This window comes from Natrix helvetica (genome assembly GCF_964273705.1).
Source record: "Natrix helvetica genome assembly, chromosome: 15".
In the NCBI taxonomy this organism is placed as follows: Eukaryota; Metazoa; Chordata; class Lepidosauria; order Squamata; family Natricidae; genus Natrix; species Natrix helvetica.
In genome coordinates this window covers 11,235,105-11,255,213 of record NC_138565.1, presented here as the reverse complement: position 1 = coordinate 11,255,213, position 20,109 = coordinate 11,235,105, and the positions used below count along the sequence as shown (strand labels likewise).

The 20,109-nt window shown below is 49.4% G+C and overlaps 2 protein-coding genes across 11 annotated transcripts in view; one reads left to right on the top strand and one right to left on the bottom strand.

Moving 5' to 3' along the window:
- Positions 1 to 20,109, top strand: part of ADAMTSL2 (ADAMTS like 2) — a 104,850-nt gene that overhangs the window by 81,410 nt on the left and 3,331 nt on the right. For 5 of the 8 annotated variants that reach the window (XM_081967469.1, XM_081967467.1, XM_081967468.1 and 2 more), the window contains 2 exons: positions 8,759 to 8,903; positions 9,360 to 9,819. In XM_081967469.1, coding sequence (XP_081823595.1) covers positions 8,759 to 8,903; positions 9,360 to 9,511 — 297 coding nt within the window. In that variant the 3' untranslated portion in view covers positions 9,512 to 9,819. Of the gene's footprint in view, positions 1 to 8,758; positions 8,904 to 9,359; positions 10,646 to 20,109 lie in introns of those variants that run through there. The other 3 variants (XM_081967470.1, XM_081967471.1, XM_081967472.1) reach the window with 3 other exon arrangements.
- The window catches only part of FAM163B (family with sequence similarity 163 member B), a 39,594-nt gene continuing 32,832 nt past the window's right edge, over positions 13,348 to 20,109 (bottom strand). For all 3 annotated transcript variants that reach the window (XM_081967508.1, XM_081967506.1, XM_081967507.1), the window contains one exon: positions 13,348 to 15,462. In XM_081967508.1, the coding sequence (XP_081823634.1) occupies positions 15,076 to 15,462 (387 nt within the window). In that variant the 3' untranslated portion in view covers positions 13,348 to 15,075. The remainder of the gene's footprint in view (positions 15,463 to 20,109) is intronic.

The window sequence follows — 20,109 nt, the reverse complement described above, 5'->3', positions numbered from 1 at the left end:
AGTCTTTTCAATCCTAGTATTACCATGGCAGATCATTCTACTACTAGGGGCAGCGCTGGGACTTCCACTTCCCCTCAGCTGTCCTCTGATGCCACTGGGGCCTCTTCCAGGGTGGGTAGGACCACCACCAGGTATGCTAGCCACAGACCCCGCGCTCCTTCAATGGCTTCTGACAGGGCCACTAAGTGGGCGGGGGGGAGGGAAGGAAGAGCTGCAAAGGGCTTCTGAACATGTGCAGAGCGCCTGGTGGGACAGACGGACACACACACACACACACACCAGCGCTCCTTTTGCAACCCTAACCCTGCAAAACGCGGGTCCGCAGGACTAAGGTTTCCCATCCGACTCTCTTTGGGGTCCTCGGTTTACAACGGTTTCGTTTAAGGACCGAAGTTGCCAGGACGGCACCGGCAAAAAGCGGCTTGGGATGGTTTCATACCTATGATTGTGGGTTCGCAGCGTCCCCATGAGGTCCCTTGATCAAAATGCAGGCACTTGGAAACTTGATTCATAGCTATGACGGTCGCAGTGTCCCTCCGGAGAGGCAGCGCAGGGCAGAGCGAGGAAATCTGGGTTTCCTGATTGGGGGGAGGAAGGAAGAGCTGCAAGCAGCGGCGGTCTCGGGAGACGCCGGAGACAGGAGGAGGCGAGGCCGAGCCATGCGCCCTCCGGGAGTAGCCCAGGTGAGCCGGCTGCTCTCTGCCTTCTCAGGGGAGGCAACCGATGGGCCAGCAAGAGAGCGGAGAGATCGAGACACCCACCCACACTGGCGGCCGGCGTGGCCGGAGCAGCCCCGGCGGAGGAGGCGGAGGCGGCGAGGGCGAATCGGAGGCTTCGAGCGGGAGCAGCTCCAGCAGCCGCGAGCGGCGCCCCCGCGGCCCGGCCCTCTTCTGCCTGGAGTACGGGGCCGATGGCGGCCAGGTCACCTCGGTGGCGGTCTATCAGGACAATGGCCCCAGGGAGGTGGTGGAGGGGGTCGGTGCCCGGAACCTGCTGGAGCCAGCTTTGCACAGGGCCCTTCGGCAGCGAGTGCAAAAGGAGTTGGAGAAGCGGCGAGAGAAGCGCTGAGAGCCGTTGCAGGGATTGAGAAATGCTTAAGGGGAAATGGGGCTGGGCCTGCTTACCAGCATAGGACCGTGCCTGGGGGATCAAGGGCTATGCTACTCAAGGGTACCATCGGGGGCAGTGGCAGAAGGAAGCAAATCCCTGCAGTCCATCCTGTGACAGATGTGCCCCAAAAGAAAGCCAGCCAAATACTATACTCAAGGGCAGACCTACCCCTACTGCGGGAGTCCCTCCTCTCGCAGGTTTGGCCCTCCGCCCTTACGAGGGCCCACCTCGATGAGGGATACATTAATCTAGAGAGGTGGATGAGGCGTGGCCTTAGGGGGTTTTTAGCCAAATTTTTGATTCGTTTTTAGGGGGTTCTAGGGTGGGGGGAGGGGCTAGTCAGACTGAGGGAGGGACCAGTGCCAAGCCGGTGGGTGGAGTTAGCAAGGAAGTGAGCGGAGCCATTAAGTGGGGGGAGTAGTGATACTCCAGAAGAGGGTCTTTCTATTCCAACGGTCGTGGGGAGGGGCAGGTGCGAGGGTAGACAGAGATCTCATCACCGGTTGGGAGACCGTGGTCGTTGGGTACGGCCGGTCATATGTCCCAACCCCCGCAATCTAAGTGGTCAGGACCTACAGAGTCAGGGCCTGAGACTGATGTTATGCAATGCCAGGTCCGTTGTCAACAAAGCCCCCCTCATTAACGACTTGGTGTCAGAGGGGGAGCCGGACCTGGCAGGAATCACGGAGACCTGGCTGGGCCACGAGGGAGGTCTCCCTCTCGTGGAAATTAGCCCGCCAGGTTACCGCGCATTTCATCAGTCACGGGCACTAGGCAGGGGTGGTGGGGTAGCGGTCATTGTGAGGGAAGGTCTCGAGCTGAGAGAGACCACTGTGCCACAGATAACTGGTTGTGAGTCCCTATGCGTGAAGTGGGGCCCAGGGAGGCAGTTGGGCTTGCTGATTGTATACTTGGCTCCTTGCTATGCATCAGCAGCCCTGCCCGAGCTCCACGAGGTGATCGCCGAGATGGCAGTTGAGACCCCCAGACTGTTGGTCATGGGGGACTTTAACTTGCCATCGGTAGGGGAGACATCCGAGGTAGCTCGGGAGTTCATGGCCTCCATGACGGCCATGGACCTGACCCAAGTAATTCAGGGCCCCACACATGAGGGAGGACACACACTGGATCTTATCTTTGTCTCTGGCCGGTGGAGGAGTTATCTGTGAGTAGGGGATTTAGTCATCATACCCCTGTCATGGTCAGATCACTCACTTCTCCGGCTCGACTTTCCAGCCGCTACTCCCCACCGTGGGGAGGCGGAACCGGAATGTCCAAGATGGTTCCACCCCAGGCGCCTGATGGAACCGGATAGGTTCCAGACAGAGCTTGGGCCATTTCCTGTAGCCCTGACCCGCACCCGGATGAAGGACCTAGTGGCTGCATGGAACAGTGCGGCCACCGGGGCCTTGGACTGGGTTGCGCCTTTGCGGCCTCTCTTGCGGCAGCGAACCACCCAGGCCCATTGGTTCACCGAGGAGCTGAGGGTGATGAAGCGCCGCAAGAGACGCCTAGAGAGCAGATGGAGATCGTCACGCTCTGAATCTGACCGAACACAGGTGAGAGCCCATTTACAGACTTACCTTGTGGCGTTAAGAGTGGCCAAGTGTCAGTATTGTGCCACTCTTATTGCGTCCGCAGATAACTGCCCTGCGCCCTGTTTGGGGTAACCCGCTCCCTCCTTCAACAGAGGCCGCGGGAAGCCCCTTTGCAGGGTAGAGCAGAGGAATTTGGGTATCTGCAGGACAAAATCGCTCAGATTCGAAGCGAGTTGGTCCCTACTAGTGGTCTGGAGGGGACGTCGGAGGTGGGTCTTGAGGTTCCATTCTGAGAGGAGTTTGACTCTGTTACTTCCGACGATATGGACAGGTTGCGTAGGCGACTGCGAGCCACCACATGTTCACTGGACCCGTGTCCCTCCTGGCTTGTACTGGCATCCTGGGAGGTCACACGAGGCTGGCTCCAGGAGTTAGTCAACGCTTCTTTGAGTGAGGGGTTCTTGCCGGCCGTCCTGAAAGAGGCGGTGGTGAGGCCCCTCCTCAAGAAGCCTTCCCTGGACCCAGCTTTGTTAGACAACTACCGTCCTGTCTCCAACCTTTGCTTTCTAGCGAAGGTTGTAGAGTGTGGTGGCACAACAGTTTCCACGCCACTTGGAGGAAACTGATTATCTGGACCCGCGCAAGTCCGGTTTCAGGCCCGGCCACAGCACAGAGACGGCATTGGTCGCGTTGGTGGATGATCTCTGGAGGGCCAGAGATGGGGGTTGCTCCTCCATCCTGGTCCTATTAGACCTCTCGGCGGCTTTTGATACCATCGACCATGGTATACTATTGCATCGACTGGAGGAGCTGGGGGTGAGGGGCACCGTTTTGCGGTGGTTTTCCTACCTTTCTGGCCGAGTGCAATTTGTACTGGCAGGGGGGCAGAGGTCGACCTCGAGGCCGTTCATTTGTGGGGTGCCACAAGGGTCGGTCCTCTCGCCTCTCCTGTTCAATGCATATATGAAGCCGCTGGGCGAGATCATTCGTGGATTCGGGGTAGATTACCATCTGTACGCGGATGACACCCAGCTGTACATCTCTACCCCAAACCACCCCAACGATGCCGTCGAAGTGATGTCCCGGTGTCTGGAAGCCGTACGGATCTGGATGGGAAGTAACAGACTCAAGCTCAACCCGTCCAAGACTGAGTGGCTGTGGCTACCGGCACCCCGGTTCAACCAGCTGACTCCATCACTGGCCATTGGGGGCGAACATCTGGCCCCTGTGGATCGGGTACACAATTTGGGCGTCCTCCTAGATGCCCAGCTGTCAATGGACGACCATGTGACAGCCGTGGCAAGGGGGGCGTTTCACCAGGTTTGCCTGGTGCGCCAATTGCGTCCCCTATTGGACCGGAACGCTCTTTGCACAGTCACCCATGCGCTTGTGACGTCCCGGCTAGACTACTGCAACACTCTCTACATGGGGCTCCCCTTGAGATGCACCCGAAGACTGCAGTTGGTTCAGAATGCGGCCGCGTGGGCAGTTTTGGGAGTCGTTAGATACTCCCACGTAACACCTCTCCTGTGCGGGCTGCACTGGCTGCCTGTGGCTTTTCGGGTGCGTTTCAAGGTGTTGATTATCATCTTTAAAGCGCTCCTTGGCACAGGACCTAGTTATTTGTGGGATCGTATCCTGCCTCACACATCCCTTCGGCCGATTCGCTCACACAGAGAGGGACTCCTCCGGGTGCCGTCCACTAGGCTGTGCCAGCGGGCAACGCCCAGGGGAAGGGCCTTCTCTGTGATGGGCCTGACCCTCTGGAATGACCTTCCCCCTGACATTAGAACGACCACGGACCTCCGCTCCTTCCGCCAGAAGCTCAAAACCCACCTATTTCAGCTAGCCGGCCTGGCCTAATTCCAGCTCTCCCACCTCAGTTGGTATTTTTAAATTTTACGGTTTGGTTTTAAGGTTAGGTTTTTAATTTTTATAAACTTGTACAGGGGTCTGTTTAATCCGATTTTAATTATATTAAATTTGACCAATCTCCTGGACTCAGGGACATAATTGCCGCTGCCATTTCTAGGGGAGTAGATGCAGAATTGCAGCGTAGGAGTCAATGATCCAGAAACTTGATTTCTGCTAGAGATTTATCCACCTCTCAGGCTGATCCCAATTCTCCCTTGAGGGCGAGGCTCTGTTCTGGGGGAGGAAGGGGAAATTTTAAAACTAGAGTTATCGGATGATGAAGGCCTGGTCCAGGATAAAGTTCCCTTCTCGGGCCTCTTCAGGCTGGCCTTATTTAAATCCTTACTTTATAAGGCCAAGGCCACCTCCAATTTGTGGGGAGCAACCACATCAAGCCAGCACCGAAGTGGGCCTTGATCCCACGGAACACTTGTTCGCCGAACAGGTGCAGGAGCAGGAGGCTATTCCATTGCCCAAATTGTTTTTGGACGTGATCCAAAAACAATGGTACCAGCCCACTGCAGTCACACCTCCTAGCAACTGTGACAGGAAGCTTTACGCTTCCACACCGGAATTAGAAACCATCCTATAGTTTCCTACTGTTGATGCTCCGATAGAGGCTTTGGCTTCCCCAGCCCTCATTCCATCTGAGATTTCGGAGGGCTTGAAGGCTGAGGATAGCAAGGCAGAGCTAGTTATATGCAAAACGCACCAGGCAGCCGCCTGGGCTTTGCGTGCCGCTACGGCGGCCTCGTTTTTCAATAGAAATTGAAATTGCTAGCAGTGATTTGCAGCCTCCCTGAGGTCAGTTCCCGTAAGGGTCAATTGTTATCTAGACAACATCTTGGTCTTATCGTCTTCCCGTGACCAAGCTGGTCGCGCCCTGCAGCAGACGATCGACACCTTACAAGATCATGGCTTTGTATTGAACTTCCCAAAGAGCTATGTGCACCCGACCACGTCCCTTCTACATCTCGGGACTGTCATCGACTCAGAAACATGTGTTGTGTCCCTCTCTCAGGAGAGGCAACGAAGCCTGCAGTCCCTGGTGAGTCAAGTGTTCAATCAGAGGTCACTTTCCCTCGCAGTACTGTCCCAACTTCTAGGGAAGATGATATCTTGCATAGACATTGTCCCTTGGGCAAGGTTCCACGCACGACCACTCCAGTGGTTTCTCCTCCCCTTTCAGAGGGCTCATACCAGTCATTCTCAGACCAGGACTTGTTTACCAACCAAGGTGTCCATATCGCTCCATTGGTGAATGTCATCCCGAATCCTCAAGGGATCCCTCTTCAAGGAACCGGAGCGGGTCATAGTTACAACAGATGTGAGCCAATTCGGGTGGGGAGCCCACGCCCTGGATCGAGTGGCACAAGGTCGTTGGAACGCCCGGGAGCTGCAGAACAGCATCAATTGGCTGGAGCTACGAGCTATCCATCTAGCCCTCCACGAGTTTCGAGACCTGGTGTTGTCCAACCATGTGTTGATACTCACCAACAGTGTGGCTTCCAAGGCGCATGTCAACCGCCAGGGGGGCACACGCTCCAAATCTCTGATGATGGAAGCAGAACGTCTGCACCACTGGGCAGAGAACCATCTGTTGTCAATCTAAGCAGAGCATATATCGGGCACCACAAACATTCAAGCGGATTGGTTGAGCAGGGCCACAGTGGATCAAGCGGAGTTGCGGTTACACCCAGCCCTGTTCCAAGAGCTCTCCCACCACTTCGGTCAACCGCAGGTGGATCTGTTCACGCAACCCGACAACACACACTTGCCGCGATTCTACACCAGGTTTCAGGTACCGGGGATGGAAGGCACCGACGCCCTTCGCAGTCCTTGGCCAGAGGGCCTCCTTTATGCCTTCCCGCCCCTACCAATTGTACCCCTACCAATTCCTCTCACAAGGAGCCCTCATCCATCCGAACCCACAGCTGCTACAATTAGCTGTGTGGCATGTGAGCGGGCGATCCTAAGTCAACAGCATTTTTCTGACAGGGTCATTTCCATGATCCAGGTAGCTCACCGCCCGTCAACAACCCGTATCTACAAGATCACCTGGCACGCCTTCTGCAGAGCTACAGATGAAGACCCAACCGAGGCAACCATACCACAGGTATTAGACTTCTTACAGAGGGGCATGGACAAGGGGCTAGCACCTAACACCCTCCGCAGTCAAGTTGCGGCTTTATCCACCATGATTGGTGGTGGGCGGGGCCAATCCCTGTCACAACACCAGGGGTGCCGGCCTACCTGAAAGGTGCATCGAACCTTAGCCCACCCATGGTCCATTGTTACCCCACCTGGGACCTTTCCCTGGTGCTCACTGCTACACCATTTCAGCCTATTTGGACCATCTCTCTCAGATTACTGACTCTTAAGACTATCTTTTTAGTAGCCATCACATCGGCTAGACGTGTGTCCGAGTTGGCAGCACTCTCCATCCGGGACGACCTCAGCATCTTCCACCCGAACAGAGTCGTCTTATGTTTGGACCCAACGTTCCTTCCTTCAACTCGTGGTTCCACAGGTCACAGGACATCACCGGAAATGGCGTTGGCATCACGTCGATGTCCATTGTTCACTTTGCCGCTATGTGCGATGCACTGCTTCGTTCAGCAAGACGGAGGCCCTTTTCATGTCTTTCCAGCCAGCCACCATGGAGCAAAATGCATTGTCTCACACTATTGGCCGCTGGTTGAAGGCGTGTATTGCCCTCGCCTACGACTGTCAGTCCCGACCAGTTCCCAGTCGCATCACTCCCCATTTCACCAGGAGTGCTGCCACGACAGCGGCCTGGGCAATGCAGGCCTCGGTAGAGGACATATGCAGGGCAGCAACTTGGTCATTGCCGTCGTCCTTTATCTGCCATTACAAAGTGGACGTTTATTCCTCAGCTGAGGCGTCCTTTGGATGATGCGTGCTGCAAAGGGTGGTTTCTTCGGCTATGACCCCAGACCAGCCTCGCTCCCGCCCCTAAGGTTTATTGCTTTGGCATGTCCCATGCTTGGATTCCCCAAGCAGCGCACAGGAGAACGACCGTTGACTTACCTGAACGGTCCTTCTATGTGCGCTGCGAGGGGAATTCAAACCGGGCTTTGGCTATTCTGGGCCTTGGACTTACCTTTCTCCGATTGCTTACCTGACTTACCTTTGACTTCTGTACCAATTTTTGCATCTCTCAAATTGGCTGAACCTTCGTGCAAAATTGAACTAGTCCAGTCAGAGGAGGCGTGGCCATCAATTTAGTCTCAGTCTCTATGCTAATGGACAAAGTTAACCCATGCTTGGATTCCCCTCGCAGCGCACATAGGACCGTTCAGGGAAGTCAGCGGTCGTTCCAAGACTAATGATCCCTTGGCCGGTTTCCTGCCCCGAACCTGATGTCCTCTCCCTGCTCAACAGATCCTGCGTCTCCGGGGCTTCCAAAAAAGCACAGCTGGTTCCGATTATGCCTGATGTTCCAGGCCGTGAGAGGCTTGCATTGGCCTGTCAGCCATGATAGCTCATTGGTCACTATCTGGAGCTCCCGCAGGTCTTGCCGCACTGCCCAGAGCCAGTGGGGTTTCTAGGCAGCAGAGATGACCCCAGCATGTCCCTCTCCCCCAGAACCTCCTCTGCCCCAGATGCTCCTGCAAAAACAGGGCAGGCCTTGCTATAAATATAGGGGCAAAGGGGCAGAGAGTCCCACTTGGCATTCACAGCTGTTGCCCCCACCCCACCCCCCCAGCATAGAGGAGGAAGCTGTGGGGTGCTGAGTTAAGAACAAATTTCTTAGAATCCAAACCCATAAAATAAATGAAACTCCCGAGAGATGAAATGTGCAAGTTCCCTCCCCCAGCTGGTTTGGATGGGCTTGGGAGTGGGGCTGGGGGAGGGGGATTGTCTCCTGGGCTTCCTGCATTAGGACACTGCACCAATGTGAAAGCAGCAGCAGCCCATCGACTGCAGCCAAGAGCTCAGGAGTGGTGATGTTGGCTCACCTGCAGTGTATTTAAAACGGCTGCAAAACTACTAGTTTCCTCCTCCTCCTCCTCCTCCTCCTCCTCCTCCTCCTCCTCCTCCTCCTCCTCCTCCTCCTCCTCCTCCTCCTCCTCCTCTTCTTTGTGTGTCACCTTTTCTGAAGGACCGGAACTCCTTTTGAATTGTTCTGGTTGTCTTAAGTTGCCAACAGAGCTTTTGTTCCTCCCTCCCAGTGCACAAAAACCTGCGGAATTGGCGTGCGGATGCGTGATGTCAAGTGTTACCAAGGGAAGGATCTTGTCCGTGGGTGTGACCCACTCCTGAAACCAGTTGCGAAGCAGACCTGTGACCTCCATCCTTGCCCAACAGAGCCACCAGGTTAGCTGGGATGCCTGGCACACAAGGGGGGAGGGGGATAGCTTAATGCCATCAGCAAGCCATGCCCAGCAATGTTGGAGCCCCGGCGCTGGGAAATCCGGTTTCTGTCTCTTTCCTGGTCCTTATGCTGATCTGACCACACCACAACCTTCCACATGAAACATCTGATGAGTCTCCCCTTTCCAGAAGTGGACCCAGAAGTTCTTCCCTTGGCTACCTCCCCCCAATTTGCAGTGGAGAGGGGTTGGGGGGGCTGTGCCAGGTCACCTGAGGGGAGGGACCCCCTCCTCTTACCCTGAGGAGGTAGCAGCTGAAAGGAAGCAGATTCAACCAGAAGCAGAAAGAGACCGATGCCCACCTCGGCTGGAGGAAGGGGGAATGCCCGGATCCTCTGTGGAACTTGGAATTCTTTGGGCAACTTCAATAAGAGGGTTGCCTTGAGCTTTTCTTTTTCAGGAAGAAAACACACCTCAAGGAATGTTATTTTAGCCGAAATATTTTGTTTACACCATTTTGTCAGACGCAGTGTTGGTGCAGATCAGAGGAAAGCCTTCAGGAAAACCCCCAGTTCTTTGCCCACCCCCACCCCCAAAGAAAGACCACGTTAAAAATAAAACCGTGGGGTTGATGCTGCATGGGGGACCAAGAGCCAGAAGGGAGGCCAGCCCACATTCCTTGCTGAGGCATCGTTGATGCTGCTCAGCGCTTGGGCAGACAAGGTGGAGGCTGGCCCTGGGACAGGCACCGGGGCCCAATGTGGCTCTCCCTCTTGCCTCAGATGACCTCCCTGATCTTGTGGCCCTCCCACAGACGACAGCTGCCAGGACCAGGCAGGGACCAACTGCGCTCTGGCGATTAAGGTGAACCTCTGCGGCCACTGGTACTACAGCAAGGCCTGCTGCCGATCCTGCCGCACACCCCGTTCCTAGAAGGGAGCAACGGCGTCCCATGTCCAAGGAGGTGCAACCGGAACTTAGCGCCATCAAGCATCACTTAGTGGTTCTAGCTTCTCTTTTCCTCCAGCCACGAAGAGGAAACCCCCTTCCCCTTGACCCCCAATGCCGCCTGCAGAATTCTGGATTTTTCCTTTAATTCACTGCGCAAACTTTTGATCTACCTGTGTAGAGCTTGCCAGGCTGGCTTTGCTTTCCTGATACTGGCACATCGCCTGCTGCAGGACTGGGCTCAAGTCAGAATGCCCTCCCCTCTCAGCCTTGGCTCTTTCCTTCCACCTCTCTGCCTGAAGAGTCTGTCTCATGGTCCCCTCAAGGCTTGGAGGGGAACTTTAAGTGAGGCACACCCCAAATAAAAGATATGCGGAACCCTTCTCTCCAGTCCTGCAGTGAATAATTGCCCCACGTGTTGCAATGAAGAATATTTGAGTACCCACATCCATTTTGGTGGGAATTGTTCGGAATGGCGTTTGCATCAGCTTTAGATACTAAAATGGCAATCAAATCACTAAAGGCAGAGGAACTCTTGTCATTTCAGCCTCAGGCACCTTGTCTTTATTCTCACTCAGTAGTAAATATAAATTAATGAAAGGCAGGTAGTAAAGTCCACTAAATATAACATGTACGTGCACATCTGGCGGAAATGTTTTATCTCGTAATTGAACTCTTAAATGCATGCCAGCATATTGTATAGGATAAGGAAAACATAGCTGCACTTTATAACTCAAAAGGGCCGTGGACTCTTTTTTAATGTATTTGTTTACAAAATAATAAACTTTATCGCTTTTACTGTTGAATGGTACTTGTAAATGTACTTTAAATAAGGTTTCTGATACTTATGGTGACAGCTCAGTCCCTGTAAGTTTTTTTCTATTGGTTTTGGCAAACGGAAACTATTCCACCACCTCTGATTATATTCAACAGGACGGTATCAGCAGTAGAATTCTTCAGGCTTTGCAGTTCTATAAGCTTCCAGGACTGGAAACGGACACCTAATATTAGAATCGCCATTAAAAAGACACAAGGAGGAATGTTCTCCCTGTGTCAACTCAGGAAGTTCAGACAGTCCCAGGAGCTGTTGATACAGTTCTGCAGGCGAATTGTTGAGTTCCATCTCTAGTTCTGTAACTGTTTGGTTTGGTACAGATACAGACTCCAATGGACAGTTAGGACTGCAGAAAAAAGCAACCAGCCTGCCTTCCATTGAGGACCCAAACACTACACGGGTCAGGAGGGCTGAGAAAACATCTATAGAGGCCTCACAACCTGGGCATAAACTGTTTCAACTTCTACCGTCAGAACGGTGCTATAGGGCACTGCATGCCAAAACAAGTAGACACAGGGACAGTTTTTTCTCTCATGCCATCACTCTGCTGAACAGCTAATTCTCACAGTGCTGTCTAATCTCTATATATATTTACCCATTATATTATTATTACTATTATTATTATTGATGATTGCACAGTCAGCCAGATGTTCAGACTGGGTTTGGCATTTTTGTCTACCTATCGAATCCTTACCAAGGACCTGGGATAGGCAAATCTGAATGTTTTTTATTATTATTATTATTATTATTATTATTATTATTATTATTATTATTATTATTATTATTATTATTATTATTATTATTATTATTATTATTATTATTATTATTATTTTAATTATTATTTTAATCTTTGGTGAGATTCACAGCCTTTGGGGCTGATTGGTAGCTCAACAGCTCGAGTCCTAACTAGGAACTGTTAAGGTAACGTCGGAGGATATAAGTTGTTCCAAGTAGGGGGATTTTTTGTAGAGTCAGGTAAATTTAGAATTTCCAAATAGCGAGGTAGCCCTTTAGGTATTGCTCCAAGGGCTCCAATTACAATTCGGACAACACACAATTTCTTTTTCCACAGTCGCTCAACCTCAATTTGCAAGACCCGGTATTTTGTGATTTTTTTCTTGCTGTTTATCTTCAATTCGCGCATCACCAGGTATTGCAATGTCAATGAACCATACTTTTTTCTTTTCAATTATTGTTATGTCAGGTGTGTTGTGGGCCAAGTGCCCGTCAGTCTGGATTCTGAAGTCCCACAAGGTCTTGACTTTCTCATTCTCTAAAACCTTCTCAACCTGATGGTCCCAGTGGTTTTTGCTGTACTCCAATCCAAACTTTTGGCACAATTTCCAGTGAATGATCTTAGCAACGCGGTCATGGCGTTGTAGGTAGTCAGTTTGTGAAATTTTGCTGCACCCACTGATCAAGTGATCGACTGTCTCGTCTTTCTCATTACAGAGGCGACATTTGCTGTTGGTGGTAACATGTTGAATTTTTGCCTTCATGCAGTTTGTGGCTAAGGCTTGTTCTCGAGCTGCCAAAATAAAGCCTTCTGTTTCTTTTTTCAGTGCTCCTGATCTTAACCAGTTCCAAGTTAGTTTTTGGTCAGCTTTGCCTTCAATACTTTTCAAGTATTGGCCATGCATAGCTTTGTTTTTCCAATTTTCAGCTCGCTTCTCAATTACTTCTTTCTTACAGTATATTCAGCTTTTAACTTAGTTGTCTTCAAAAGGCCTCCTTTATTTACTTCCTTAATCATTGGTTCTTCACTTTTCTGGATGTAATCATTCAATCTGTGTCTTTCTTCTTCCACAGTCTGCTTTACTTGTAGGAGTCCTCGACCACCCTCTGCTCTTGGTAGATACAATCGGTCAACATCACTTTTAGGGTGCAAAGCATGATTCATTGTCATAAGCTGCTGCTGCTGCTGATTATTATTATTATTGTTGTTGTTGTTGTTATTAATAATAATAATAATATTAATTTATTATTATTATTATTATTATTATTATTATTATTATTATTATTATTATTTTGCCTTCTCTACTACCCCTCTTATTGGTATCATTATGATTATTACTCTATAGTTTTGCAAGCCACTGAAAGCTTGTGTGTACAATCACACTTCGCCAAGTAGAGTATTCAATTCGATTCAAAAGGAAGAGAAGAAAGCCATCCAGAGGAGATGCCACAGGAAGGGGCTCCACGCTCAGCAGGCATGGCATCTCTCTTTTAAAGTATTTTTTCCTCTTTATTTTCCATAGTTTTATACATTTATAATATGACATACAAAAAGAATACAGAAGCAGATATCAGGGAAATTAGGGAAGGAAAAAGGGAAGTGAATAATGGGGGGAAAGCAAGGGAAAAAGAAAGCAAGGCATTGACTTTGATGCAGTAAAACAAGGGCAGGAAGACAAGGCAAGGGGGCATCTCAAGGCCACGTTCCAAAGAGGGTGGGTGGGCCAGGGTTGGGGCGAGAGGCAGGAATTTTAAGAGAAAATATTGGTGCCCCATTTCTTAAATCCCCATTTTAAAAGGGCTTCCCCTTTTGCCCCCTCCATGCTTGTGGGCCAGAAAACGGATGGAGCACTCCCCTCACCCCTTTTTCTTAAAGGTGTTTAATAACTTCCTTAAATACAGTGAAAGAAACACTTCATTTGGTAACAAGTCAAGGTAAGTTGTTTTTATTTTATTTTCGGAATTATCACAAGTAAAGATAAATGAAAATTCATGAAATAATTTGAATTTATTTCAAAGATATATAAAGGGGGAAAATAAATAGCCATACTTATAAGCAACAAATCGTAGCATTTTTAAGAGTGCCACTGAAACCAATACAAATTTTAAGAATCATACAAAATAGTTTTGTGGAAGCAGCAACTAGTTACAGATCACTGAAGACCAACAGGAATGCATTTTATTGGATGCAGCCAAAGCAAGACATGAACATTAATTCCAAATTAGATGGAAAAAGCCCACCTGGATCAGTGACGCTACTGACTCGTCTCTGAACTGGCACCCATCTCCCCTCCTTCTCCTCTTGGCCCCTCGTGCCCTGTGCCCGCTTCAGAGGAGTTTGAATGGATTGAACTCAAACTGCCCAACCAGGTCGGATTCCCATCGTCCCCAGCACCTAATTCGTGAGTGCCAGTTTTACAAACTACCTGAACACCCTGTCAGATCCCTCAGGGAAACCAATTTCCTCTGGGCACTGTGGGGCAGTCTCCGCCCCACTGCTGCCTCCAGACCCAAAGACCTGGGGGAGCAGCGGTGTGGACTAGCTGCCTTTATCTCAGGTGGCCTCTGAAGGCCGTCTGTCCTGCTGCCTTTTAAATCTTATCTCCCTGCCGACATCCCATCTAGCCAGGCCCCCCACTTTCCTGGAGGCAGATTGCGGGAAGCTGCCTTCTCTAGTAGGCGGCCATTGGGAATGTTGCTGCACTAAATTGTATTGCCTGGAGCTCTGAGTTGCAGCCTTTCTGTCCCAAAGAAAAGGCATGCCCCTGTGGCCGCAGAAGTGCCTTGTGCCCGCCATCCCTCTGCGTCTGCCTCCTGGACACTCGGAGGGGAAGCTGGGATGGGGGGGGGGGAAGTACAAGAGGTCCAGAGCACAGCAGAGTCCCCTCTGGTTTACCTGACAAAACCAGGGATGCTTTTCATTGCAGGTGATATAGATGAAATCCTGCAGGGGCAACACCACTGTTCAAACATGGGAAAGTCCTGCCTCCCCCCCCCCCCCCCCCCGACGCCAATGAAACACCTTCATGATCCTTGGCAGCCCTCCACCCACACTGAGCAATGCAAAATAGGGCAGGACCAGCACGGCAGGGACAAGCGAGGCCAGAACCAAACAAAAGCCGTGCTCATCTCAGTTGGACGTAGTGGACTGGGACAGTCCTGGCCACGTATCTGATATGTTTCTTCTGTCATTAAAAATACCTCTGACAGCAACGGAGAGAGGAGGGCCTGGGGGTGGCTGAGAGGCTCAGAGTAGACCGAATGTGTGGTGGGGACACTGCAGAGAAGAAGGGAATAGTTGGATTTGCATTAAGCGATTGGCAAAAACATCTGGCTCTGGCTCAGTTCCAGCCTCCTTCCCCACCCCCACCCCCATCAGGGAAATCAGAGGCCACACCTTGTGCAGGCTGAAGGGGGGCAAACCAGTTTGCATATTCATACAAAAGGATGTCCTGTATCAAAAACCTCACCTACAGGAAGAAAGGAAGAAGAGCTGCTTTGATTGGGGTTTAGAAAACGGACGATCTCTGCCAAGACATTCGTGCTCCTGGCATCATTGAGACAAGACGAGAGAGGAAGAGGCTGGGAAACCAAAGTGCCTTTAGCCTTGGGCCGAGCCTTGAGCCGAGGGAGGGAGGGGCCTCTTCAGCCAGGCCGGTCAGACATCCGTGCTGATGCTGCGGCTGCGGGAGAAGGCTTCGCGCATGGCGGAGAGCCGGTTGGGATTGAGGGCCTGGAGGCCACTGCTCAGGCCAATGGGCAGCTCCAGGTCTTCTTGGCTGATGGCCTTGTAGTTGACCAGGTCGCCCCCGTTGCGGACCTCCTCTTCGGGCTCCTGCAGGAAGAACGTTGGAGGCTCATACTGGGAGCAGCTGGGACAGCCAGTCCGGGACTGGGAAGGCTTCTTGTATGGGGAGCGGTACAAGGAAGGGCCGTTGGTCAGAGCCACGTTACGGTTGCAGTGCAGGGGGGGGATGTGGGTATCCGTAGGGAAGTCGGGCTCATCGCCATCCTCTTCCGACTCATCCTTCTTGCAACAGTAATACTGGAAGAGAAAAACAATTTCCGTGCGTCACCACTCCTTCCCCAGGCCAAGAGGTGCTTCTCTACAACCCTCATAGAAACCCCTTCCCGGGGAGCCGGTTCGCACACGGTGAAGGCAGCCGGTTTGGACTGGGCTTGCCGCAACAGGCAACTCGGCCACCGGCATTCACAAACCGTGGTTTCTACCGTGTGTGAACTTGGCGTGCTCAACTTGGATAAGCAGACTCTGGCTTGGTTTGTAGGAATCCACAATCACTGTCACTCTCACACAACGTTGACTCCCATGTCAGAGACATTTTAAAGAATCCCAGCACATTAGAAAACAGAGAACAAGTGACCTGCTCCCAACAAAGTAAATATGAAGAGCCTTTTTGGGGGAAAAGAGCAGCCTAAAGGTGGAATTGTCAGGTTCTAGTAAGAAGAAGAAGAAGAAGAAGAACTGTATCTTCAAAAGTAAAGTGGCTGCACAAAAGCTCTGAGCTGAAAATGAGAAGCCATCAATCTAACCAGAAGGAAAGAGAAGTTTAGACCCCCGTTTTCTTTTGTTTCTTAAATATTTTTTTAAATTTTTGGTTAAACAAACACAACACAAATAAAATAAAATAATCTTTTGTTACATATTGTAGAAGTGTGTCGATGGGTTACAAATAACTTTCATGCATCTCTTCCACAGTCATTGCTTATAATTCAAATCATATTATGTATTTTAAATAAAAAAATTAATATATCTTACTATCAACATACCACGCTTCTCATTTGACTGTGGTTGTTTTAACATCCTTTTACATGAAATAGTCCAAAATTAAAAAACACAAGCACATAGTAGCATTTCATTAATTATTTCTAATATCATCTAATAACATTACCCTTTTATAGCATGTTCTAAGTAAAAATTAATTCTGTTTGATAAGGTTTCTGATCCTCCTTTCCAAATCGCTGTTTACAATTTATATCCCAATTCCTTTAATAAAAGGTACATATATCTATATATTGTTCACTACATCCCTTGTCATTTCATTGTTATTGTTATTGATATTATCTAGTAACAAAAATTCATTCGCTAATTATATCAAATTATGTACCTTATTATCAATTATTTATTTAACATAGCACTCTAGGAAATTACTAAATTACTAATCACTAATTACTAAAATTAACTTTTTTATTATCAACTTTCATATACCAGCCTGTATCCTTCCAGTAATAATACAGTCTTATTTCTTTTGTCATTTGTGGAATTGATCTTCTATTTATTTCCTTAATAAAATTTTTGTGGACTTCTCTCCACAGCTTGTTGCTTGTAGCATCACTTAAGTAATCTCGATGCCCTCCATCTGCTATTTTAATCAGCTTATCTTTGGTTTTCAATCTTGCTTCTGAGAAGTTTTCTCTCCTTAAATCCATCATTTTTCTTCTTTTTTCTTCTTCATGCCTTGAAATCCGGGGTATAGTTCCTGTCAATCTAATTCCCTTTTCCATACTCCCTTTTTCCCACTTTCAACGGCATTCACTCCACTGGTAATCAGTTGTCTTGTCTTTATAATCATTTTCCCCTTCAATTTTTGGGACTCTGACCCCATCATTTTTTGCTGTTATAAACTCTATTTTTTCCATCTTCTTCTCAATTCTCTCTGTTATTTCTAATAAATAAATTTTGAATTCCAGCCAAGATGTTTTGCAAAGTTATTGTTTCTTTTAAATATTGTGCCATTTTAACAAGCTAGTAGATACTGCCACTCTGGCTTTCAAGGCTTCTTATATTGTTTATAATCTTCAAAAAAGAAGGTTCTTTTTCTTTTTCTTTCCCACTGCCAGTAAGACTCTCAAAGTGCACCTGTAAAAACAATTCATGCCCTTGCTTCTTATCACTTTCTATAAACAAGTTGCCAAGCCTCGAGATACAAAGTCAGTGAGATCAAAAGGAAAAGGGAAAGTGCATTGTTTCAAAAACTCAAGCCTCCAGCCTCCAAGTGGCAGTATTGCTTCCCACTCTCTAATGTTATTTCAAACTTAAAGCAGAGTTCTCAAGTAGAATTAATAGCAAGTAATAAAAGTCCTTGTTGAAATAAAGAAGAAGACTTAAATCCATAGGTTAAAAAAAAATAAAAAAATAGAAGAAAAACTGATCGGTTCTCTTAAAAAAAAAAGTTGCGAGCACTTCAATCCACAAAGTAAAATTAAACACACTATCCAAAGCAATCCATTATAGGTTAATTTCGCCGCTTATTTTCTTCTGCTTTCGGATTTAATTTAACTTAAAAAAAATTTGGGCAGTCTTTTCCAAAACAATAAAGTTTCCTCACCAGATGGACACACTTTCTCTTTCCGCTTCCCTTCCGTTCCGGAGCCATCCCAATTTCATCTGCCTGGGGCTGGACTTTTTGTCGCCGGCTTGAAGAATTTCTCTTGGATCGATCAGGGACTTTGCAGTATCCCTGAGATCAGCAAGACATATTCTTCCTATTCACTGTATCTACTGTATCTACGGGACGGTTTAGGTCCGATTGGACCACCCAGCGCAAAAGTATCAGCAGCAGTCTCGGAGCATCAAGACCGCACATCTGTATCATCGCGACGTTGGCTCCTCCTCTCAAGTTTAGATCCCTGTTAGGACACCAGCAGGAAAGTTAAACTTCAGGGTGCCAAAAGCCTGAAGGAGGATTTTTCAGCCACCTTCTAAATCAGAGGAAGAGAAGTTCTCTGACTCATTCCAGGGTGATGACACAGGATGGGGTCTCCCTTGCGCAGTGCAGCAGGAGCCAGAGAAAAGGGAGCTTTAGGCAAGGGGGAGGTGATTGCAAAAGGGGATATCTACTCCTTTCTCCTGCTGATTGGAGGAGGGTCCTCCAACCATACATCAAGGACAGACGTGCCCAAGCTCTGCTTCAAAGGGTCCGTTTCCTCATTCCTTCAAGGCAGGTCCTTATTTTTATTTATTTATTTTTGTCAAGCATATATATAAGATTACAGATAAAAGTATAAACATGATTTTGAATACACGAAAAGAATATGAATAAAAAGGGAACAATAGGACAGGGACGGTAGGCACGCTGGTGCGTTTATGCATGCCCCTTAAAGACCTCTTAGGAATGGGGTGAGGTCAACAGTAGACAGTCTAAGGTTAAAGTTTTGGGGGTTTGGGGAAGAAGCCACAGAGTCGGGCAGAGATTCCAGGAACTGACCACTCTGTTGCTGAAGTCGTATTTTCTGCAATCAAGTTTGGAGCGGTTTGTATCTATTGTGTGCTCGTGTATTGTTGTGGTTGAAGCTGAAGTAGTCATTGACAGGTAGGACATTGTAGCAGACAATTTTAGGTTCATGCTTAGGTCAGACCGAAGGCAGCGTAGTTCTAAGTTGTCGAAGCTCAAAATTTCAAATCTGATGGCATAAGGTATTTTATTGCGGGTAGAGGAATGGAGGACTCTTCTGGTGAAATATCTTTGGACTCTCAATTGTATTAATGTCTGATATGCAGTGTGGGTTCCAGACAAATGAGCTGTATTCGAGAACTGGTCTAGCAAAGGTTTTGTATGTTCTAGTTCAGTGATGGCTAACCTTTTTGCCATCGTGTGCCAAAAGTGGGGGGAACGCAGAGGGGTCGTGTGTGGGCATGCCTACACCCATAATTCTATGTGCTCCACCCTCCAGCACAAATGTGTGCGACCACCCGCCCCCATTCTTGCCTGTGCAATCCCCGCCCTCCCGCTTTTTGCGCATGAAGGACCCATTTTTCACCCTCTCCAGGCTCCAGAGGCTTTCTAGGAGCCTGGAGAGGGCAAAAACGCCCTTCCCCCCCCCCAGGCCCCCCGGGAGGCTTGAGGAGGCTTCTCTGAAGCCTCCGGAGGATGAAAAATGGCCCTATGGTCAACCTAGAAGTCTGTTCCTGGATTCCAGGTTGCCCGTAGGGCCGTTTTTTGCCCTCTGAAGGCTTTCCTGAAGGAGGGCAAAAAACAGCCGAAAATGAAGGCCGACGTCAGCTGTCCAGCACGTCCATGTGCACTGGAACTGACAAGGCAATGCCTCAAGTGCCCTAACAAATGGCTCCACGTGCCACCTGTACATCATGGCTGTAGGGTATGCTGCTTGATGGAGGGTTAGACTTGATGACCTCCAAGGTCCCTTCCAACTCTGTTAATCTGAATCAGAGAGCAGCAAGAACTACATGTTGGTGGAGAATATTTGGCTCCCAGATGAGGAGAGGACAATTCACCACGACAGAAGGGCCAAGTCACTCTGGAGAGAAGCTGTTCTGTCAAACACCCATGAGGGGATGTGTGTGGAAGTGGGGAGCTCCGGGTCTGTGGCAGCCTTGCCATGTCTTCCTCCACAGATATCTTCCTCCTCTGGAATGAATCGGGTGTTTTGAGTCTGGGAGAGGCCTCCGCATATCCTGCGCTGCTCCCTTGGCTGCTCAGCATCTGTTCTCTCTTGGGCCTTCTCTTCCATGGTGCTTTTTTTTGTCCTGACTGCCTGAGGCAAGACACATAGCCTCAAACTCCTCATGTGCAAGGAACATCCTCTGGCAATGATCCCATAGAAGCCAGCAATCAGAACAATAAGCTCAGTGTGTGGAAATCGTGTTGATGCCCAAATCAGCAAGATCTGCCCCATGGCGGGGCCTCCAGCAGTAAGATGACAATCACTTCAC